Source organism: Schistosoma haematobium, chromosome 2 (genome assembly GCF_000699445.3).
Source record: "Schistosoma haematobium chromosome 2, whole genome shotgun sequence".
Classification (NCBI taxonomy): domain Eukaryota; kingdom Metazoa; phylum Platyhelminthes; class Trematoda; order Strigeidida; family Schistosomatidae; genus Schistosoma; species Schistosoma haematobium.
Genome location: NC_067197.1, coordinates 31,143,786 through 31,170,094, shown reverse-complemented (window position 1 = coordinate 31,170,094; position 26,309 = coordinate 31,143,786). Strand labels below are relative to the sequence as shown.

General features: G+C 28.9%; 1 protein-coding gene across 1 annotated transcript in view; it reads right to left on the bottom strand.

Annotated features, from left to right (window-relative positions):
- The window catches only part of KAL1_1 (Kallmann syndrome 1 sequence), a 100,139-nt gene that overhangs the window by 55,901 nt on the left and 17,929 nt on the right, over positions 1-26,309 (bottom strand). The window contains exon 2 of the mRNA XM_051214928.1: positions 13,929-14,015. Within this exon, the coding sequence (XP_051068113.1) occupies positions 13,929-14,015 (87 nt within the window). The remainder of the gene's footprint in view (positions 1-13,928; positions 14,016-26,309) is intronic.

Below are 26,309 nucleotides of genomic sequence, written 5' to 3'. Positions count from 1 at the left end.
CAGACATATTACTGTTTATTTTTATGAACCAGTTTGTATATTATTTTTGTTTACGTCTATTGTCTAATAACATTATAATTCTATTTGTTTCTATGATATGAAAAACTGTATGTAATTAAGAAATGTTTCTTTTTTTTTTCAGAGAAGACACCGTATGTTTATCTTTATATAAAGAAATCAATTATGATTGATAGTAACACTATGTCTAAATAAAGATGGTTAAATTATTTCCAATGTACTGAAACAGAAGGTTCTATGTTTATGACAAAGCTAAATATGACATTTCAGTTTTATTTTTTTCTTTGCCAAAATAATCCTTCAAAAAGAATTATTCTTTCCTTCCCCCCCCCATAACGGAATGAGATTACATTTCATTCTAGTTTATAAAAATGTCCTACAATTTCATTGGATTCATTTCCTTGAATAAATAAATTTCCATGACTTCATTAAAAAAAACTTAAAGTAAATTTGATTAAAATTTTAATGGTGAAATCAACAATCTTAATTTATTTGTATACTTTATAGATTCAAGAAAGAATTCTATTAGTTCAATCAGATTATAGTTCATTATGAGATAAAAATTGTTGAGTTCTTTATTATGAGGATAGAATTATTGATCATTTTGACTAGTTTTGTAATATTTTTGTTATAACTATAAAATGATTCCGTGGAAATGTAATATGTGAATGCTCGCAAGATACTCAACACCCATTGACTGGATACCATCAGCTATAGCCTTCTGTGGGAGAGAACAAACCAGCTTTCATTTGAAGAGGGAATTAGGAAAAGACGATGGAAATGGATAGGACATACACTAGGTAAATCATCAAACTGTATCACGAGACAAGCACGAACTTGGAATCCTGAAGGGAAATGGAAAGAAGGAAGGCTAAAGTACACATTACGTTGGGAAATAGAAGCAGATATGAAAAGGATGAATAACAACTGGAAAGATATGGAAAGGATTGACCAGGACAGGGTTGAATGGAGAATGTTGGTGGGGGGCCTATTCTCCTACACTAGGAGTAACAGGCGTAAGTAGGTAAGTGAGTAAGGTAATCTTATCGATTGATGAAAATATTTAAATTAATTATTTATCATGTGATGTAATGTACTTGCTTACAAGAAGTAATGCATATCTTAACTTCACTTACTATTTACATTGGTATAGGAGATGTAATTATTTGACAATATCAACAAGTGGTACAAGTTGAATGATTGTAAAACACGCAGCTTTGTAAAAAATATAGAAATTATTCATAAGTAAGGAACATTGTTCTCTTTTTTCAATAGTTAATACAGTTTGTATAAAGTAAGTCGACGAATAGAACAAATACCCAATATCTGTTACGAGATATGGCAATGAAATTATTTAGAGATCTAAAAAAACGATTCTGTTTATTTTTGCATATTCACTGCATAGTTTCATACTTTATTCTAGTATAGAGAGAAACGAAGTAACTTATGTTGATGCTAAAAAAGGTCTTTCTTGGGTATTACTTCTGTTTATGATGATGTATGCATACATTTATAATTACTTGAATAGTAAAATCCACGTACAATATGCTGAAAAATAAATTTAAATTGTAGTTATGCATGAACAAATGGAATCTACATGACAATTTATGCACTTGTGAACCTTCGGAAAAGTTATCTAATGATCACAAATATATAAGTGAACTAAAGATACTATTTTTCTGGAATAATATCATCAAGAATACAATTAGAATATGTTTCGCGCATATACATTCTATGTATTCAGAGAAGTTATGGTGTATTTATGAATGTGTTGATATGAAGGACGTCTATATAACAGATGATACTTTAATACATCTTCATATAAATATTGTTATTAATAATTTGCGAAAAAACTGTTTACACTATTGATAAGTGGACAAAATATGCTCAACATACATGATTAAATTCACTTGGTGTTGTTTTACTTGTATCATCCCATTGTTACTTAGGACTGTAATTGGTCAGTCTCTTATTGGAATATGTGCATACTGTGTGTATTGCCTCGATATAGCCTTAAGTAACAAGTTTTCTAAGCAAAGATGAATAATAGCTAGCAATAGAATCCAAGAGGCGCGTACTCGGTACTGAGTTTAAGTCTCGGAGTTATCATCAAATCTGGGATACGGGTACATCCAGCTGACGAGTTCCGAATAGGACAAAACGCGCGTCCTAGTTTCCACTGTCAGCCACTATCCATCTATGCTTAAAATACATTATTAATATAAAAATTATAATAATCAAATATAACAGTTTAATTATACTTTAAATTCATTCACGTAATAATAAGAATAAAGATATTTTAGACGAACCGGAATAATTACTTCATTCTCTCAGAATTATGAAATGTTATTTCTTTTTCATTTTGTTTGAACAATAACTGCTATTATTGGCCGGGCTTTTCTTAATTCAACTGATTTAATCATTTGGACAAATTATGGGAAAAATATGAAATTCATAGTATCGTTTTCATTTGTGTATTAAGGCTAGTTACATATTGTGTTTTTAATGAAGAAATTAAGATTACAATTCAACGAGTAATTGATGAACACAGTAACATGCAAATACACAATTAAACGTTCCAAATCAAAAGTCAATAGAGAATTATTAAACTATTAAAGCACTGTTTGTTTTCCAGTGAGAATCTGCTCAACATGAGTAAGTTTCTAACTGCATGCTCCACATTCGTAGTTAATGACACGACATATAGGTGGTATGTTTTAACAGAACCACGTTTGATTATTTATTTATTCAATCTAATGACAGTTAACGTTTTAAGCATTTATTGAAAGTGGCTGAGTAATAATTCACAGTTTATAGGATGAGGTAATTTTCTGGTCTACATCAACAGATCACTTTTGTTCACAACGTGAACACCTACCTTGAGCATTGACGTAATCCAGACATTTTAAGTCATCTGACCTATCACACTATAACCAGAACTTCAAGGTATTTTATTTTTTAAAAGCAAATATGATCGAATACCTCCGAATTTTAGAAACTAATAAAATCCATTCAATTTTCTTACATCTTCCTGTTACCACAATGTACGGAAGAGTTTCTTTAAAGAAATTGGCATATTCATCCATTCGATCACCTCTTATACAGCCATCACTATTTATAACTAATACTCAGAACTATAGAAGAATATTATCTACTATGAATGCATCTGTTAGTAATTAGTAAGCCTTCAGTGTTAGTAAAGATATGAGACACTTTGAAAATCTTCAAAATAAATGACAAGTTCAACCTTTACTGTTTTTGCTTATTAACCTTACGGAAACAATATGTATATATATCTATTAGTTGAATGACTGTATAGCAAACAAAAAAAATTAAGAAATAAATAATGTTTGTCCTAAAAGAAACACTCAACTCGCTAAATCAAACAACATTAAAACATCGCCATCAAGTAGCTGAAAAATTATCCAGAAGATAGATATTCCTCATTGACCTGAAAACATGGAATGACTACATGAATTCATATAGGAACACAACCCGTATACACATCTACAAGCATACACACGAACATATATATATATATATATATATATATATATGTTTACTTACATGTAAATTAATGGGTATACATCATGTTCTAGTTTTAATAGTATACACTTAGATCATATTTCATCAGTATCTAAATCGTGAGAAGTATGAATAAACTTTCAAAAACAGTTATTTTTGAAGAAAAATTAAATACAATTAATGAGATAGTATATAAATAGATAAATTGACTATGTGTATTAGTTTTAGTCTTAGTGAGTACTATGCATAAATGAATTCAATAATAACAAATAACAACATACTGTCAGTGTTTACATCTTAATAGGCGTCTTGTTATCTGATTTTCTAGTTAAATTTATTTGTTTATTAATTTTCAAAAAAAAAAACAAAACAAAAAAAACAATAGAAGCTTGTTGATAATGAAAACACCGTCTATGAATTCATAATATTAGTTTTGCATAGTTATAATTTATTACCATTAATACCATTAATGCTAATAACAATTTGAAACTATTGTTGAATATAATTATCATTATTATTATTATTATCGGAAATCCGAACAGGTAAAAACAGATTTAAACTTTTAAATTATTATTATTATCAATCATTAAAGACTTATGGATTTTAATTATTATTACTATTTATTTAATTAGAATAATTATTGAAGTTCTACATCATATATGAATAGGTGATTTATTATTGTACCATTGTTCTATTCAATGAATCTAATGCCTTGTATGAAGATTATAAAATAAACAAATGGAAACATTATGACTATATATATTTGATTGTAGAGTATACTTTCTTTTATTGTGTTTATTTAGTTATAAATTGATTTACCAAATAATTATTTACCTAGAAGTTTATATAAAATAGTTAATGTATTAGAAGTCTCTATTGTAGTAGGTTTCAACACACACAAAGGAAAAATCAAGATCTTAAAATATAAAATGGATAAAGAATACCAACTCAATGATACTCGATGTTGAAACACTGGAAGATTTGGAATCTTTCATGTACATAGACAGCATCATTGATAAATAAGAAGGATCCGATGCAAATGTAAAGGCAAGAATTGACAAATCAAGAGCCATCTCCCTATAGTTGAAGAACGTATGGAAATCAAAACAACTGTCAACTAATATTGTAGTCAGAATCTTCAATTCGAACGTCAAAACAGTTAGTTATATTATACTGAGGTGAAACTTGAACATCTACCACAATCATCTTCAGAAATGTACAAATAATTGTAAACAAATTTCTACACAAGATACTCAATGTCCGTCTACCAAATATCATGAGCTGTAGTTTACTATGGGAGAGAACAAACCATCTTCAATCTGAAGAGCGAATTAAGGAAAGATATTGGAAGTGGATAGGACATACATTGTGGAAATCACCAAACTACATCACAAGGCAAGTGCTAGCTCGGAATTTTGAAGTTAAGAGGAGAAGAAGTAGACTAAAGAACATATTTCTATGGTATTGGAGGTAGACATTAAGGGAGAGAATAGCAACTGGAAACAACTGGCAAGGATTTTCCAGGACAGAGTTGAATGCAGAATCTTGATGGATGGCCTGTGCTCTTCCATGAGGGGTAACGAGCATAAATGTGTAGGTACGTATGAGTATGTATATGTATGTTACTTTAAACGGGCTAATTAAGCTGCAGATATCTGAATTCCAGCATTCCATAAATCTCTTACCGAAAGAACCAGTATGAATAATTGGGAACGATCAAAGAATTGAAAATTCCTTTTATTTAATAGAGTTATATTGATTAAGTTTATAATTCCTGTTTAAATACAATCTGAATATGTACAGAACAGACATGGTATCATTCACCTCAAAATTGAGCTCACATTTTAGTTAGTATATTAACTAACTTCTGTGAAGTTTTTCAATGTTGCCGACAAAGATTGCTTCAATTAAATGAGAGAACAACGTATCCAAAGCTTTTGTACAATTTTTTTCTCAGTTTTGGAGTTGTATCATCTGGATACTTCTTAACAAGTTCTTAATCTTATTAATTCTAAAATTTCTATTTTTGATAAAGTATGTATCATCCAAAGTTAACATACACTTGTGATATATGCTACTTATGTTGACAGATATAAGTAGTATGAGGCACCAATAGGAAGTGGAATGGATGCGTGCAGAAGATTGAGCGAATTGAATTGAAGAGAACATGGAGGGAAACACAGAACAATTGTAATGACAACAGAATTGAAAGAATTTTGAAGGATGTAAAGGACAACTGATGGAAGATGTGCAAGTTATGTATTTAATGCAGGATTTCCATATTTTATAAAAACACTCGGTAATTTTCCACTAAACAGCAAGCTGGTCTTTACCATCTAAAATTTCGTTCACAATATGCCGAGATACAAATATCAGTTTCATACTTTAAATGGATCATTTCAATAAGCCAACATTTATGTCTATAGTGATTAAAATAGTATTTAAAATGTTCTTCTGGTATGACTTTATATGGCAGTAGTAAATACGCATCTGAATAAAAAATATCCGTTCTTATTTTATAAAAAGTAGTTTGTGAGTGAGTTTTTACAGAAGAATTGAGATCATTTTGGAACTTAACTTTTATAAAATCGATCTCCTATTTTCTTTTTGACGAAACAGTTTCAGTTTCCATTCGTATTTGTCGGCTACTAAAACAAGATAGCTAAAATTGCATCAGCAAACGAGCAGTAACAAGGATATTGATTTAAATTGGTCAAATTAAATACGACTTCAAATACTTTTCCCTCAACGTTAATCATTTTGCTTTTAATAAAGTAGCTTAAATAAGGTTACTGTGATGGACTGAAATTATGTACGCAATTTCTAAGAGATATACTGCACTAAATAGATCATTTGTCAGCATTTAATATTTGTTAGAAATGCCCAGTTTCATAATAAAATGAAAAATTAGCTCTCAGGTTTGTTACTAACATAATGCAATTTTTCTAACATTTAGCACCTAACAGACCAAATGGTTTAATTATATTTAAGTTAATGTATTTTTTTAATCTGTTCGACGCCCTTCCAGGATATTTGGCTCATGTTCGACTTTTTCGACTCTAGAAATCAATCCGAACGTAGTTCATATATATATATATATCACTTTAAAATTGTTGGGTTCCCTGTAGTGAGTTATTTTCACAATTCTACTCCGAGGATATAAGACCTTGGAAATTGCCTTTCTCAGTTACGTTTCTTTTTCATTATCTTAAAATGCACAATGTCCCTATTTAAACCTTTTAACTATGATGATTTTTTTTCATTTCCATATAATTTTTACTACTTTTCTGTCGTTGAATAGTTCAAATAATCAACTTTTATTTCTAGTTAATCTATTTTAAAGGAATACCATCTATTATAAAACAAACAGTATCTGAAGTAATAAAATGCTCTCTACCAATACATTTCTAAAGAATCCTCTGATGAAATCCATGTTTTGTAATACAGAATGAATATATATTACCTACCTATTCTATTCCTTATCTTTCTAACTATCATATAAACACACCCAAACAATTCTTAGTCTATTATTCTTTTTTTTCTTCAACGTTTAACTGATGATGATTTATGTGAAGAAAAACAAAACAACTCTGAATTATATTATATCCGGCTATACTTTTTTTATAGTGAAATTATAGTTAAAATAATGAATATAACTTACTATTCATTTTTTTGTTTCGGTAGTAAAAGCCATAAAAATGTCTCATTTCAACTAGTGAAATAAGTTTCCTCAATATTATCTATCTTCATTTACCTTGATGAAATTTAGGTACTTTAATTCTATGAATTAATCTTAAGGGTGAGACAATATAGTCCTGTTAGAATAAAAATTATTTCTATTGTTTTTCTCGCTTACTTGACACGATTATTATCATGATTACCATTATTTCCGTTCTTAAACAACAACAACAACACCCATACCACCACCACTAACAACAACAACAACAAAAATTACATTTGAATATCTTTTGTTGGGATTCTCCGGAAGAAGTTATTTATCATATTCATGACCTTAGATAACCATATAGACAAATCTATTTTATTTTTGAATTTATTGATAATTTGTTAAAGTAGGAGGGTAGAAGTACCATTTTGAATAGAAACATATTTTTTTTACCAGATTAAATTAATTTTTGAAATTGTACTGTCTACAAGATTGAATTTTGTGTATATCTGTAAATATTTACAGAATTTAATAAATCGTTTTGAGTAGTCTCCTAGTCAATTTAATTATGTAATATTGATAATCAGAGTATTGATTTTAACGATTTATTTACCGTTAAAGTTGCATTTATAGATTAGTTTTGATAGTTATGCAAATTAATGTTGGCATAGAAACTTATGCTTTTATTTGATCCATTTTCTAATCTTTTGGTACTATATATTCATCAAACTCAAGCAAGATAGTTAGATCTTTAGGATCTTATTGGTTTTATTAAGATAAGTTGAATGACAGTAAGCGATTATGCTTGGAGTGATATCTACATCATTAGTAGCGTAAGATAACATTTTTACAAATTGATTAACTTTGAAAAACATGTATCATTTTGTTTCAATTGTCCAAGAGACAAGAAAGTCTTGAATTCTATTTATTTCAAAGAGTCTAAAGTGTAATTATCAACTTTTTAAATTAAATTCTAACAGCAAGATCAATTTTTGTAGAAGAATTTTAACGTTACTTCATTTTTTTTCGATGTAAATTTATGTGATAAAGTGTTTGAATATAATTTATTCTCTATAGTGGAGAAGATTTGTAGCTCAGATGGATAGAGTTTTGTTCTTTGATCTGGATGGTTTCGTCGTGGGGCTTTCGTCGTTCTTCTGGACATTATCACAGCGCAAACTTCAGGTAGAAGATTAAAACCGAATCATCCAGCTCAGACAACAAAACTCCATCAAAACATTATTTTTTATCGTTTGATCTAAGCAGTTCACAAGTGACTTTCGTTCTTTTAACTATTGCTAATACTGACAATTTAAGATAACAAAAAAGAACTCAATAACATTAGCTACAATGAAACTATTAAATGTTTTGAAACTATGAGTCAATTGAAGCTGAACCACAATGGGAAACCTGGAAGCACTGGACGGTCGTTTCGTTCAATTGTTGGACTCTTCAGCAGTGCGCATTCACGATCCCGATATTTAAACCCAGGACCTATTGGTCTCGCGAGCGTGCGCTTAAACATTAGACCACTGAGCCTGCCGGCACATAACAGTGTTAATGTCTAACTTCAACCAATCCACGAAATTGCGCCACCGTACACCACTGTCTTCAGTGAGCTGATATCTCACAACAGACCTGGTTGAACTCCAATGGTCACTAATTCTCACTAGAACTCCAGGAAATACCTCTTGAAGTTAGTCACTAGTGAGCAGATGATCATTATCAGAAGGGGTTTTGTGGAGATTTTAGTAATTGCAATAGTTGAAATCATGGTTCAATTGAAGCTGCTGAGGAGTTCCATACTAGGACGAAACGGCCGTCCAGTGCTTCTAGGTTTTCCATGGTGGTCTAGCTTCAATTAATTCATGCTCTCAACCATTAAAATTACTATAATCTCCACAAAACCCCTCTTGATATTAAATGTTTTGCCTATAGATTGACTTAATAGCTATTTAGAAATATAAAACAAACAATAGGTTGTAAAAGGTAAGAAATAACAATAAATGACCCTTAACATTCTAGCATTATTTATGGATCATGTTAAAAGGGACCACGAAATTACAAACAATGGTATGATAAGATCACTATAAAACAAACTAAATTTCATGTAAATTGTTTTACTTTTGTTGTTGTAGCTTTACTATAACCAAGATGTAAAATACTTTGAATGTGTTAACATATCATAAATTGAAAAAATATATATATCCTAATCTACAGGGTTTTGTTTCAAGTAACTGAAACTTGAATCTCTTGTTTTAGTGAAACCAAAAAAATGTTTTACAAAAATACAGCACCATGAACAAAATATTAATCTTAAAGGATTGTTAATCGTGATAAATTTTCTTTTCTTCATATTTTGTTTACATTGATATGTATGTATGTGTATAAATGAAAATGGGAAATATGAACAATGTTGTCAGCTGTTTATTCATGTAACATGTATCATCACAATGTATATATATATATATATATATATATATATATATATGTAACTTGTTTAAAACAAGTATATACACATGTTACTGTTTTCAATATGCATTCTCGTTTCATTAATAATTATTCCCTACATGAGAATAATCAAACATTAGACAGAATACGTTATTCTACTATTCTAATAAAGATACTAGAGTATATGTTGTAGTAATAAATGTACTAATGAGTTGAATAAAATGATGTTTTTAACGAAGAAGAATTCAATAAAGCGATTGATAGGTGACTATAAGTAAAAAAGAAAAGAAAGAAAGAATTTGTGTTCGTTATAAATTTAAGCTTTAATTACTAACTACATAACAGTAATGTAGTACTTGTGTATTTGTGTATGTATGTGTGTGTATGTGAATTGAATTTGTAATTATTTTCAGAGTTTTATTGTATTTTGTTCTGGTTTTTTTTAGTTTTTGAAATTGATATCAAAAACAGAAGTGTAAATAGTACGTAAAAGTGTTTGTATCTAAGACACAATGATAAATTTACATACTGTAATCTTGTTATAGTGTATTTATATAACAATTCCTGCTGATGGAATGTCAATCAAGAGTTTAATTTTCAACAGCAACAACAAAAAAAACATTTGTATACACTTACATGTATATGAAAAGTTATACAAAATGTATGAATAAATATATGTTTATATCAGTTGGCAAAACACATAGAAATAGTGAGATATAAACTAATTTCAGGGGTAATCATTAAGTAAAAACATTACTGTACATATTTGTAACTTATTTTAATTAATGAATCATTATTCTAAATAAATCAATGGTAAATATACAATTTTAAAGCTAATTCTTATTATGAAACTGATTCAAGTTACTATTAAGGATTGAAAGTATGTACTGCTAAAGTATCGTAAACAATATTCCTGATTATTTTGAAACTTAGCTTGGGATTATAAAAAGGATCTTGTTCACTTAATACAATCTTGAAACCTGGTTATAATAACCAACTAATAAAATAATTTCAACTTACAAAACCCTCTTCAACTTACACATTTGTTTTCATGGAATGAATTATTGTTAAGTAGTAATACACTTCTGTAAATTAATTTTATTTCTAAAAGTAACAAATATTGCTAACAGTGTCATATCATTAAAAGAAATAGATTAACATTTATCTCGTTAGTTATCTTCTTCAATCATATTTTACAAGAGTTCCTACTGGGAAGTTAATTTATTAGTTCCTGTAATTGTTTAATATTATAACCACATATATATAGGTGTAGATATGCTTACATAAACACATGCTTACACTAGTGAACAAAAACCTACAGTAAAACACTTTTCTCATCTTTTTTATAAATGAACTATATGGTATATATATATAGACACGTATATGTGTGGAATTAGACATATCTATGTATTATACTTCATTCATTTCCTGTAGTTCGTGCTTTTGTATCTACTGAATTTAGATTAAGTATTCCTCATTATTTTATTTATTGTTCCTTTTTACCGTGCTATAGTTGTAATATTTGTACGTTTTTCAAAATATATTCTCAAAGCTATAAATTACAACGCTTAAGTGCATTCATTACATTCATGTTTTTTTAATTCTTTGATTAGGTTATGTGGCTGCATCAGAATGAATTATACTACTTTTGATTTCATTAACCAATACATTTTAGTGATGTTTAGTAACCCTGTATGATGATTCACTAACTACTGAGTCTGAAAGTTACGATCCTACTTGATGTATACTTTTGTTGCATCATTTGTTGACAATTCTGATGTATAGCTAGGTCATGATATATATATATATATATATATATATATATATGGACTGAGATGAGCATTACTATACTCTGTTATGAAAGTTATTTACAGGGTAAAATTATTTGATTTCAACAGAAATTACTGTATTTCCTTTCTGAATCCAAAAAACGATTACATTGAGATATGGTTTTTCAGTTGTTTTTCCTTCCATTCATTACTAATTATCTATTACATGTCTAAATTAAAAATAATATATGAATATTCAATAAAAAAGCAATTCAAATCAAACTAACAACAGATCTTGATAGTGTTAATGATCCAGAGGCCTAAATAGACTTTCAAGAGTATATAATACTGATAAGCTTAGATCAGATTCAATCATTACAAATAAGTAAACAGTGTAATATACCACGTTCTATTATAATAACAGTTAAACGATTGAAAAATAATGATGACTTAAAATTGAATTGAATTAGAAAGGAAGGCAAAGTGGGTTGAAGAATGCTGGTCTGTGGCCTATGCTGCATTGGGAGTAACAGCCGTGAGTAAGTAAGTTAGTAAGTAAAATGAACCATTTTGCATACTTTTTATCCTGTGAACTATTATATACATCTATTTCCTTATTATAAAATTTTATCATTAAAATGAATAATTAACCATTATTTGTATAATATATTACTTCATTTATGAATAAATAACATAATTTACAATTGGTACTTATTTCAGCTTTATAATTAAGGTCAATTTAATGTCTTTCAAGGAATAGGTTCATTTGAACAACAACAAAATCTTTTTTTAAAATAAAATCCTTAATTTATCACTATGGAAAAAATTTGTATCCTATTTTCTGTTCGGTCAAAGAAAAAAACAGTCTTTCAATCGCTTTATTTTGTTCGTGTGTATGTGTGTGCTCGATAGAATTGATTACATTTACTTATTTTTGTTATCAATTCTGCATCATTTCGACTGAATTCATTCAAGGATTTGTTATTTATCATTAAATAATCCAGTTCTGTTCTAATAAACTCATATTTATTTTACATAAAACAATCTTGGAAACTATTTTTTTTTCGTTTTTTTTTCTGGTTTTCCAGTTATTCATTAAATACTTGACCTTAAAACAAACATTGTTGTATTAGGATTATTTTAGGTTTTGTGGTTTATTTCAAAGCTCATATTAATAAGAATAATAGTAGTAGATACTTTAATAGAATTACAATTCTTTCTATGTAGTAGAAAATATAAAAAAAAGATTTTATGATGAGACTTTACAATAGGGGAATTTATTTAAAGTCTTTTAAAAGAAAGTGATTAAACGTTTGTTTTTGACCCAAATAAATGAGTGAGTATTTGTTTTTTTCGAATATAGATTCATTGTATGTTTTATTCACTCAAATATACGTTTAAGATAAACGATCGCAAAAAAAAAACTTACAAGAGAAGTATAGTGTCCTTTTTTTCTGGACAATAATGCTGAATCTCGGCTCTTTAAAGATTAATTACAGTTAATTATTAACTATCCTAATCTATGATTAATGCTGTAGTTGAACTGAATAAGTTATCGAGTAATATAATCAGTTTGTGTGCAATTCTACCAAAACTATTATTTGAAATGACATTGCGTTAGAACACTTTGTTACTTCGGTATATTTCAGTAATTAGCAGTTATTTAAACCATTTGATTAGGTTAATTAAACGATTCTGATAGTTTGTGATTAAGATCATGAACCGATTGATGTTAGGCCGCCTTTGAAACCTGGAATCACTGGACGGCCGGTTCATGATCTCAAACAAAAACCTAATAATTTTCACAACCCCTATACTAGTGATTAACATGTGCTCACTGGTGACTAGCTTCGTGAGGGGACTCTCGGAGTTCTAACGAGAAGCTATGACCAGTGGAGTTAATCCGTGTCGGGTAGAAACTGGTGTCTACCTCAGTACAATGGAAGATGGTTGCGCAACTTCGTGGATTGGTTGATGTTTGACACTGACACCATTGGATGCCGACTCAGTGGTTCATTAGGTTAAGCGTCCGCGCGCGAGACCGAAGGCCTTGGGTTCGAATCACGCGAGCGGGATCTTCGATGCCCGCTGCTGAGGAGTCCCACAATAGGACGAAACGGCCGCCCAGTGCTTTAATCTATCGGTTCATGATCTCAATCAAAAACCAAATAATCTCCACAACCCCTATACTAGTGATTCTGATATTATAAATTCATAAGCTTTATATTTTTCTCAATATAAATATTAAAGCTAATCAATCCATTACCTTCTTGAAATGTTCTTATTTACCGAGTAACGTTTATTTATTTTAATTCATAGATAGACTTGCTTATTCTAATCACTGTTTGTTATGTATCCTATTTCATTTTCAAACTTTTATCATTATATAATTCAAGGTAACCGTTTATACTGTTTTGTTTCTTTCATCAGGTAAATAACATTAACAAAATATGATTATATACATTAAATAGAAATGAATAAAAAAAAACGTATCAACTTACCAATGCACATTTATTTTCTTGATTTATACAATGTGGTTGAGTTAGATCAGGACGTTGTATTAAAAATGATTTATCTTGTTCAGTCAACTATAAATAATTTAGTTCAGTTCAATTTTCACGATCAATTAAGTTTAGTTTTTGTTATTATTATCATTTTTATTATTGATTTTGTGATATTTTTTTAATGATAGTCCCGAAATTGATTGATTTCAATGATTGAATATAATTCAATTTGGTATTGATTAGAATATTGATTGAAATGAGTAAATTATTTTTAAAAAAAAAACATGTTGATGAGATGATCGTTTTTTTTGTTTTGTTTTGGCCAACATCATTGTTAATGAATGATAATGTTGACAATGAAAAATATAGTAATGGGAACAAATTGTTTGCATGGTAGACCATTCAGCAAAGAGAAGGAGAAAAGTGAGAAAAAAAAGAATATCTTTTTAAAAATTATTCGAAATTCAATTTAACTTTAATTACATTCAAATAAGAAATAAGTGAATTTGATGCTTTTTATTTCACTCACCTTTATTTTTCGATGTTTGAAGTTATTTAAAATGGCATATGATCTATAGCTAAGTAAAGATAGTGTCCTCATAATGAAGTGAGTAGTTTTACCTTATTGTTTGCCTGATTATGTTTTTAGGAATAGACTAATGTTTATAGTTCATATTGGTTAATAGTATCTTACATTAGTGTTTGAAATTATTACTGATTTATAAAAGATTTCAACAGACTAGATGGGATATTCTAATCAATTTTACGCTTTATGAACTTATAGTTTTCCAATGAATTATTTATTTATTTGAACACATAGATATTGGTACAAGGGGGCACTAGTTACATATACACCATACAAATCTCATTTGATATGTGTGAGGGCAGTGATAACGCACGGATGCCCAAACCGAATCAGGTAGTTTTCTTAGGGTGCCACACCCGGAGCCTTCGACCTAAAGGCCTGATCCACAAGGTAGTGGAGCATCGTAAGGAGATGCAGTCCCATGATAGCCGGTGACTAAAAATTGATTCATACGCCATTTGTTCCTTCATGATCCTGGAGCCAGCTCATGTACAGCATTGGTTTGGAATCAGGGTTTTCCAACAACCCTAGGTAGACTCTCCATGTCCAGCGACCCGGTTAAGGCTCCGGACATTCGCTTTTCATCCTCTCAATTTCGTAAACAACACCCACGCCAATGAATGTCATTTATGAAGAATAAATCTTGACAATACTGATATACAAATATTGTATAACTAGGAGATTTCATGTAAATGACTTATAAACTACACATCTTAATTCCATGTGCATAATCAAGGCTTAAAAGAGCTGGGGATTAAATAGAAAAAAGGTGATAATTAGCTCTCTTGTTGAATAATCACGAAGAAATTTAATTTATCGTACCCTACAAAACATTTGATCTGTTAACGAAACCCGTCTATAGGGCATTGTTTGTCGTCAACCATACATCACACCAAATATTATATTACGTGTTCTGTTTATATATTTAGAAACTTCACAATAAGCACTATTCATATAATGTTATCACATGTATTTCCTAAATAAAATAAATCGACACATTCCACTTAGTATGAGAGCTAATAGTTTGTAAAAAAAAACAATTCAAACGTATTTTAACAGGCTACCAAGACTGATGAACTGTGATGTTATGCAGATCTATTACATCTAGATATAAGTAATAACTTGGAAACTTATATATTGGTTAACATATTATCTGGCTTCAAAGTAACGATCAATGATTATATGAATATGTACATATTCTATAAATCCTATCTATGAGTGATAAAACAACGACAAATATAGGAAAATTAGTTCAGACACTATATACCATAGTTGTATTTTGTAGTAATACTCTAGCATATCAAAGATCCATTATTACTTCAACAACAAAAATGTGGAATATATCACGAATGTAACAAAAATAAACTCGAATTATTTTAAAGACTGTAGCAACAGGATGTGATAACATTTGATAATTCTGGACTAGATCAGTAAATACTACAACTAAATTAAATGAATCTGAGTGAATTTTCAAAAATAAGTAAATAAATAAGTAGTCCTGGCAGGAACTAAATGTCATTTATTCAGAACTATCTATCATGATTATAAATAATTCATTCAACAATTTATTGTATTGTGATTCGATGTATACTTTATTTTTTCTTCATAAATACCAGGTGTAAATCAAATTGTTTATTCTCATGTATTTAATAATCTAGTAAAACACATTGTACACTATAATCAATAATTTGATGTTTAATAAATGTTAACGATGGAAACCATTTTAAGCTTATAAACCAGAATTAAGAGATTATAATAAACCTCTTTACAGAAATTGCTATATGGACATTATCAGATGGGGTTTTGTTGAGATTTTAGTAGTTTCAGTGGTTGAAATCATGAACCAATTGAAGCTAGACCACAATGGAAAACCTGAAAGCACTGGATGGCCGTTTCGTTCAGTTGTGGGACTCCTCAGCAGTGCGCATCCACGATCCCGAGATTCGAACTCAGAACCTATCAGTCTCTCGCGTGAGCGCTTAAACATTAAACCACTAAGCCTGCTGGCATCCAACGATATTAATGTCTAATTTCAATCAATCCATGAAATTGTGCCACTACTGAGGAGTCCCATACTAGGACGAAACGGCCGTCCAGTGCTTCTAGGTTTTTCATGGTGGTCTAGCTTCAGTTGACTCATGGTTTCAACTAATGACATGAACAATAATTAATAAAATGTTTTATTTCTTACTATTCATTATCTATTCAATAAATATTCACTAAAACAGGTACTTGTGATACGGCAATACTCCTTAATAACTTTAGGTTATAATATGATATCTTATCTATAGTTCCAATTAATTAAATAACACCGCTGGGTGACGGCAAGCTCAGTGGTTTGAAGGTTAAGCGTTCGCGCACGAGACTGCTAGGCCCTGTGTTCGAACCCCGCGGGAGGCGGGATTGTGGATGCGTGCTGCAGACGAGTCTCATATTAGGATGAAAAAACCATCCAGTGCTTTCAAGTTTTCCATTGTGGTCTAGCTTCAAATGACTCATGAATTCAATTTTAAAATTACTACAATCTCCATAAAACCTTCTGTGATTAAAAATTGGTTTATTTATCACACTGTCAGTTTTTTAAATAATATTTCTTAGATGTTTCTTTGGCTTCTACAACATTATTGTTCTATATTTAATCCAACGACTTCTTAGAAAAAAGTTTTCCATAAATAATACTACAAACACCTGATAATATACAGATAATAGCAAATTAGTCATATATGCATATATATATATATATATATATACATTACCTGGATCTAAATATAAGAAAGAAACCAATTAATTACCACAAATGATAATCATAAAATTTTATTTTTGTGTCCTAGAAAAATAACCATCTTTTGTTTTAATGAATTTATATCATGTTTTGGCGGGAAAAAGAAATTAAACTAAAATTATATTACAATAGGAATAATATTAGTTAGGTAATTAAAGTTTTTACAAATGTTTGCTAAAAACTATATAAAAAATAATGAGTAATTAAAAATTTCATTTGTATAACAGCTGGAAACAAATGGAACATTATGATTAAAGGACTAGAAATGAGATGAGAATATAAAGTCTAATTATATGCCAGTTTTAGAAAGATTTTTCATGACAAAATTGCATATATATATATATATATATATATATATATATATATGATGAACGCAAGTAAGTTAATTACTATTATCTTTCCGGTCTGCGTAAAGCTCACACAAATAACGATCGTACATTCTTAGTTATTATTAAAGTAATTCTAACTTATACTGATCAAAATCAATGTCGAACTAACCCATTGAAATATATCAGGTCAGAATAAATTGACGTCTCTATAGTATGAACTAGTCTTAGCGCTTTACTTCTCAAAAACATAAATACATATTTCGTGAACAAAGAACTGAAGTGGGGAAACCAATTTATCATCCAATGCCGAATAACACAGTTCTCTAGTAAAATATGAAAATCATAAATTAGCTACATTTTTTGCACATCTACTAGTTGTCTCTTACAAAACTTTTCGTTTCTTCATTCCTGCTTTTATTTTGATTGCATTCAGTTTCCTTCTCTCTTTTGTTCACTTCAATGTTTTCAATCTTCTTCATGAAAACATTCCACTTCTGATCGGTGCTACATACTACTTATATCCACCAACATAATTAACATACACTATATATAGAGAGATTGACTGCAAATGCTGAAATATTCTACGCTGGAAAGGGAATATTTGAGTCAGATTATAAACATATGTCTGAATTAAAAATAACTGTAACATAATTGTACCTTGTTGAGAAACTGTTATATATTGAAATTCTTTTCACTTATTTTGGAAAAAACAAGTCAAGTATATTATACTGGTTATAATTTATTATTGTCTGCTCTGATACTCAGTGCGTAAAGTACAATTATAATCAGTATATGGTTATGGAGATTGTTCAGTTTTAATTGGGACCAAAAACCGGTCACTGTTATAGCACCAATGTAAAACCTGGAAGTACTGAAAGGCTGTTTCATCGTAGTATGTGACTCCTCAGCAGTGCGCATCCACAATCCCGCATGTGGGATCAAAATATCATTCAGAATTTGTATTTCATTTTATACTTCTAATCTGACTAAGGTACTTGACATTCAGCACATGATAACTACTAGATCAACAAAACGGAATATATAATTTGACATAAATGGTTATTCACCAAACTTTTTTCATCTTATACTATAGTAAAGCGAGAAAAGAATGAAATCAATCTTACGGACAAAATTAAAAACTAAAAAAACAATCAAAGTGAGAAGCTCAATACTAAAATTTCAATTCGGAAGGATCGGATAAGACTACAAAATAATAACGTCTCAAACTTTGAATATTGAAGTATTTACAACCAGAGTACAGTGACCGAACAACAAACTGCTTTTATACGTGATTTCATATTTAAGTAATCCATTTGTTATCATCCTGAACAGTTTGTGTTATTCTTTACTGAACGTTTGGATTTCAAATTCTCTAAAGAAACAATTTTTACTGTCTATTGACTGTAACAATGCCGAAAACTGAATTAAAACACTGTGCAGATCTTTTTGTATTTCTACTGTTGTATTTATCCAATAAATTGAATACAATTCACAAGTTATTGAGAAAACATGAGCATATGTTTGATGTGAATCAATTTGTACCTAACTTAAGAGTAAATGGCTTAAAAACACCAATCTGACACAATACAAATAACTTTTTAAGAGAAATCACAGCGAGACTATAATTTGAGAACGACTTTTGAGCGACTCTAAAATGACTTTGAGAGTATCCACCCACTTACTAGGGCTAAATGAGAGTCATAAAGCAGTGTGAAGAATAAGGCTTATGATTTACAGTTTATGGTTAAGGTTAGGATTAAGATTTATGGTTTTCATCATGAACTGATATCAGCTAAAATACAAAAACACTATTTGGTCAAATAGGTGAATGAATTTGGCGCGAAAATCCAAGACCTGTCATCCTAAATCTGTTTGGTTTGTCCATAAATTGTAGTCTCGTCCTAATCACTTCTTATTGATTCAACAGTATAAAAAACATGTTAGGTTTTCAAAAATAATTCTTTTCACAGACTCATCTAAGTGTTAATTACACTGAACAGTTAATTTGACTTTGTTTAGAACACTTTGTTACTATGTGCTAACATAGCTTCATGGGAACTCTCATCAAAGCTATCGAATTTTATCTTCACTTTAATAATTCTTCAACTGATATCAATCAGTGATAGGAAATCTCTTCAAATTTAATTGCTAAAAATAATTTAATGAATCAAAATATGTTTATGGAAGAAATGATTTATTTCTAGGACTATAAGTCTCAGAAATATGTTGCTTCGGGAACTTTGTGAGGAAATAAATATTACTTATAAGTAAATTTCTTGAAGAAACTTTCCTCATCAAGAACGCCGTCAGTTATGGTAAATATCAAATCCAACTAACTATGAGAAAATGTTGGTAAAATTGCCAGTTACCATAGTTACAGTGATTAGTAAAATAAATACACCAGATGCTTAAAGAATTCTCGTAAGTGTAAACAGTAAATTATCATTTGCACACATGGTAAGTATTTTCTTGAATTTATTACGCATACAAATAACACATGTTTACCATCTGTGAGGTACACTTTAAAAATATATCAATAGAATGTCACGTACAAAGCGTAATTCTGACCTATGGTTATTAACATTTTCGATACCTTGGTGTCTGAATGTATATATGTTAAATGAACGAATTCACCTTAAGTTCTAATTTTTTCGATGTAGATTATGCTCAGATCCATGAATTAATCATAGCAACATACATATGAAGCAAACTGTTCTATTGTATGTTAACAAACATTTCACTGACAAAAGTCTGAGTACATTAGTTAAAGACAGTTCAAAATGCTAGAGTATGAGTTATAAATCGATATTTACAAGTTTGTAGCTGAAAAGAGAATAAAAAATTATTCGACTGAGCAAAGATGGATGGTGGCTAGCAGTGGAATCCAGAACGCACATTTCGTCGTATTTTAAACCCGTCAGCTGGATGTACCTAGATCTCAGAGTTGATGTTCACTCCGAGACTCGAACCCAGTACGAATCACTTCAAACACCATCGCAGGCATATCCAGTTGATGAACCGCAAATAGGACGAAACATGCGTCCTGGATTCCACTGCTAGCCACTATCTATGGTAGATTATAATGCTTGTGACGTAAGGCAATATCAAGGCAATCCACAGAGGATACGCATACACTAATAACAGGCTGATCAAATGCGGAGCTTAGCAAGAATCAGAGGATGCAAGTAAATGATACCATGTGAACTTTTAATTCGACTAAGTTTTAATTTTCAACGATTTGATTTAGTAATGCTTTATTTTAAATTTTACAAAAAGTTCAGTAGTCAGTTTTAAAAAATAGAACTAGATTATTTCAAAAATTGTTCGGAAATTTTCAAATTTGTTCTATAGCCTAGCTGTAGATTAATTTGTGTAATGCGTCAAAAGAGCCTGCCATGTAAAGCTAATTTAACTAGCTTCACTAACCCAAGTAAAATCATAGATATACATTTAAGTGACCCACAACAGGAATTTGTCATTAACATATCCACAAATCAAAGATCGAAGGCAGAAAGTCATACGAAATGCAAAAGAATAAATTGACTAAGTGAATCTATTATTCATATTCTTTCCTGGGAGCAAACTATCCATAGATATTTAGAAAACTAAACTTATATTTTCTGTTTGTGCATTAAAAGGTTTGGTTGTTGTAACCTATGATCTGAATATATTGATTGCAAAGCTTTCATTGTTCGTGTGAAAAAAATCATAGACGTTTACTTCAAAAAAATAAACAATTATAATCTCTTTACAATTGACTGACAGCTTGTTCTATTGACTTCAGGGATCAGATTAGCCAAATCTTAAACACCTTCTATAGTTTTAACTTTTTACATTAATCGTAATCTATTCAACACTATAATTATTTAAATCCTCTGAATGACAGCACTTCACAAACTGTGTTCTAAAATAAAAATGTTCATATAGCTTCAGTGATATAATAATGTATAACTAAGTTATTTCTAACTTTATTATTCGAATGTAATAAATGTGTAAAATATTCGATTAAATGATTATAATCTATGTTACAAAATAATTCACAGTATCTATTCAACAATAATACATATCTTTCAACTATTCACTGTTACCAAATCTACACATGACTATTATTCATATTTATAACCTAAATTGATTTATAACTTTATTTAAAGCAATTAGTCCCTTTAATAAATTTCGATCATGTAATAGGAAGACAAAGATTATCAGAACTATGTGATATGTTAGCGCATTACATTTTGAACAATCTGATTGCATACATACTTCTTAAAAACATTTATATATAAAATTACGAGGTCGACTAGACTGGAAATGGGGTAACAGGAGTCAAGGATAATAATAAGAGTAATAATAATAATAATGTGAGCATAATTTGAAACCTAATCACTCTGGATCACTCTGTGATCAGATTGTTCAAAATGTATTGCACTAACATATCACATAGTTTTGATAATCCTTGTCTTCTTATTACCTTATCGAAATTATAGTCTTATATTCAGTTATTTTTTTAGCAAATACAAAAATTATTAAAAAACAACAACAGTTTAAGTAAAATATTATTACAGTAAGTGTGCTTTATACGCATGATATATCTTATTTAATGGTGTCTATTTTTAAGTATTTTCAATATATTACTTATTATGAAATGATTGATATAAATGGTAATAATAATAAAAACATAAATAAAAACCTATTTTTTTTCCTTTTTACCAAATAAAATCTCTACTTGACCTTTACTTAGACACTTTATACAATTATCATATCTATCAAGAACACTTTTATATCTCACATCAATTAAATCATTCAATAAAACAATAATGTATATTCATTATTCAATAAATAAATTTTAATAACATAAAATAATGTTTATTTTTATTTAAATGAATTTAATTATTTTCATTTTTTTTATTTTACTTTATTCCGGAAATTCTTCTGGTTATAAAAAATAGTTTAAATGTTTGTATTATTGAAAATCAAAGCAAATATGCACAATTCGTTTTTTCTCTTTTTTCTCTTTCTCTTTTTTCTCTCTTTTTTCCCTCCTTTTTTCATCTTTTTTCTCTCTTGTTTTTCCTGAAAAAAAATTTATCAATTAAGTAAATTTTTAATATTACACTTATATTTACACATCGTTGTTATTTATTTATTTTTTATTATTAATGACATGATTAATTTTAATTTAATGCGTGTGTATGTATGTTATGCAATTTTTTAATATAGAAGTATATTCATTGTTTAATCATCCAAACTTCCGTTAGAATATGAAATTCAATATTGATTTATTGAAGAAGAAGAGGAGCGAAAAAGAAAAAAAGAAAAGAAAAAATGAAAAAATGAAAGAAAAAATTCATAGATTATTATGATTTTCTCATAAATATTACTCATTTGAATTATTAAATTGTTAGATTGTTTTTCTTTTGTTATTTTCATAATTAAAAACTATTACTATCTTTGTCATATTCCTTGTGGAAAAAATATGTTGTTCGTTCATACTGATGAATGAAAATCAAAGTAGACAATGTTTTTTTTCTTTTTCAAAGGATTACAATGTGTTACGTAATAAAGTGATTTGAATTAGTTTTTCTTTTTGCTGTAAAAGTAGTTTATTCAATATTATACAACCTTTTAATTGAGAAAATAACTGTGAAGTTCCAAGAAACTATATGTCAATATCTTTTCAATGAAATAAAAGTCTAAATAGTGGTTATGTATTCATGTAATTAAAGAAGATCTAAGTGATTTAATTAAAACAAAAGTTATACAATTTTTCAGTCGTAACTTTATTACATTAAATTTCTTTTTCCAAAAAAGTGACATTTAAATAGCTGAGTAAAGTTCATATTGGTTCAAGCAAACTTTCAGGGATTCCAAGGTTAATAAAACTTGTAAACTACTTCCTTCTTTGAGTTACCTATAATTCTAAAACATGATATTATATGACTGATTAAATATTGAAGTTACTCCTTTTTAATTACATCGAATTAAACAAATGAAATCTTTTCATCAAGAAGAACTGAAATACCTAAATTTTCCAGTGTATTGAGACATATTGATGATTGAACAATTTCAGCATGTTTGCTATATTTGAAATGAATACGAGTTCAACTAATCTGAGAACGGAACAAAAACTCTGTGACCAAAAACCAATAAGCTAGCTATACTGACGCATCTCAACATCGCTAACTAGAGAATGAAGTCCAAGTTCGAAATGGGCAAAATATATCTCGCAAGCAGGTAGAAGCACACGCAATAACCACAGGCACAAATCAAACTTATATATGCATCATAAATCTGCCCTTGGGAAGCGTTACAAAATAACATACTACAACGAACCAATAGCGTTCAAGATCCTTCCAAGTGAGAAATACGACATGAAGTTGAAAATGAGTGCTTTTAGCGCGAAAACAAGAAAAAAAAGAATAAAATTACAAGAATAAGGCATTTACCACGTGATTTCTGGCGATCTAACATCCCTAACAATGTTCAATAATTTTCCCATACTTTTAAAAAAAAGTCGATTAAATAAATGTTTAAATTGGTTAGATAAACAAACTTGAAAAGAAACATAAATTCTGAGAACATATAAAATGATGAAATTACTGTATTTTACACTTTAATGAACCTAACCACATATCTACATATAAACAGGAAGAAAGTGGTAAGAATTAGCAAAATAAATAACAGTTGATATTCTTTTCAGATTGTAAAGAGTTTTTGTCATTTCACACGGGCATTGGTTAGTGTTGTTTCTTTAGTTAGGTACGTGTGTTCATGAATTCCCATCACTTGGGATTTCTTTCCCATATGTTTTACTTGATTCAGGTGTATAATTAAGGTTACAAAATTCAGAAAAAAATTATTAAGTAACGTCTTTTTTATATGATATACTCATGGGATATGTGACCCGTTGTCTAAGTATTTATATTGATTATACGTTGGACAAGACAATTATTTCGATTAGTTTGTAATACTTTATATAATCAGATGGTGACGCTTTTTAACTTTGTCACTGAACAATCGAGAATGAACAAAGAAAATATCATAGAACCATTAGAAGTTATTTTAAAGAAATCTAGAGATCATTTGTATTAATGTTGGACAATGAACAACGAAAAAATTGGCTGTACAATACAAAGCCTTTATTATTTCATGTAAAAACTTTTTTTCTCACGTTTTAGGTAGTATCTAGGGCAAACTTTCAAATAAAATGTTACTTTTCTTTGTGACAAATGTCAAAATTCTATAATTTACTTGAAGGATTGATCTCAGTTTAGAAAACATTGAAAACAACGAATCGATGAGCAGATATTTTACTATAATAAAGGAATTCTACAGTAGTTTACATTATAAATCTCACCATATGCCAAAACTAGAGCCATTTTTGGCTTGCTCTGAACGTTCAACCTTTAGAACATTAAATCAGCATCCAATGATATGTTTGTTTCTAAGATATTGCGCCACGATTTTTCATCGCTTTTGGTTTGTAATCCATTCACACCAAACATTGTTGAACTCAACTACTGAAATTCATATTGATATCTTCTTCTAGTATGTCACTGTTTGTTTTTTTATCAGGATTATTTATGAATGGATATAGATTTTATTCTGTAATATGTTTCATTAAGAACTTTCATTTCATATAACAAATCCATTAAAATTTAACAATTATCAAATACATGGGCGTATTCATTATGTTCCTTAATAATTCAGTCATCATCCTAGAATGAATGTGAATCTAAAGTTTCGTGTTCCAAATGGGTTGTTTAACTTTAATACTCATTCAATTTTAATTAAACACTTCATGTCATCTGTAATTATAATAGACTACTTAGAACATCTTTCTCTTGTCACAGTTTTCGGAAATTAAAAAAAATAAAAAAATAATAAAAGAAACGTGTATCAATATAACCTACAATAACATTGTTTATATACTATTGTTTCAGAACTATCTTTTATTTAATAGATTGTTTATACATGTACATATCATACTATATCATATCATATAAGTGAATGTTATTTAGATATGTAATATGATTGACAATTTTGTTTCTACCCTAAAAAATCAAGAAAAAAATGTACATATGCAACATTTAGTTGCTATTTACTTTTATTTCGCTTGATATTTTCCAATGTTTTGTCAATTATTAATATTTGTCTAACAGTTTTGTCATCAAGATCATCATCATCATCATCATCCCCATCATCATCATCACCATCATTATTACAAATCATTATTCTACACCAATATCTTAACACTTTAGTTTCCTTTCGTTGGTTTGTTTGTTTTTTTCATATTTCAAAATGATTGACAAAAATCAACATGGAAAATATTTTTGTTTATTCTAGACTTTTTAAGATGGTTTTTATGATAGATTATAATTTATAAAATGAAATTGTAAATCAACAATGGACAGGTTATAACAAAAATCTCAAATCTATCAACATGTTAGTTACTAAAAGTAAACACGTTACTAACATCAAAACTACGTTGTTTTTATTTAATTTGAATGAATTTCCTTTAATAATGAAAAAAGTACTGTTCATAAAGATTTATTCAAAGAAATTCATAAATGATACTCCATTTCTTATAATGTCCTATCTTGGTTAATAAAATATATAAGATAAGGTTTAATTTTAAGCAAAGATGGATGGTAGCTAACGATGGAATCCAAGACATACATTTC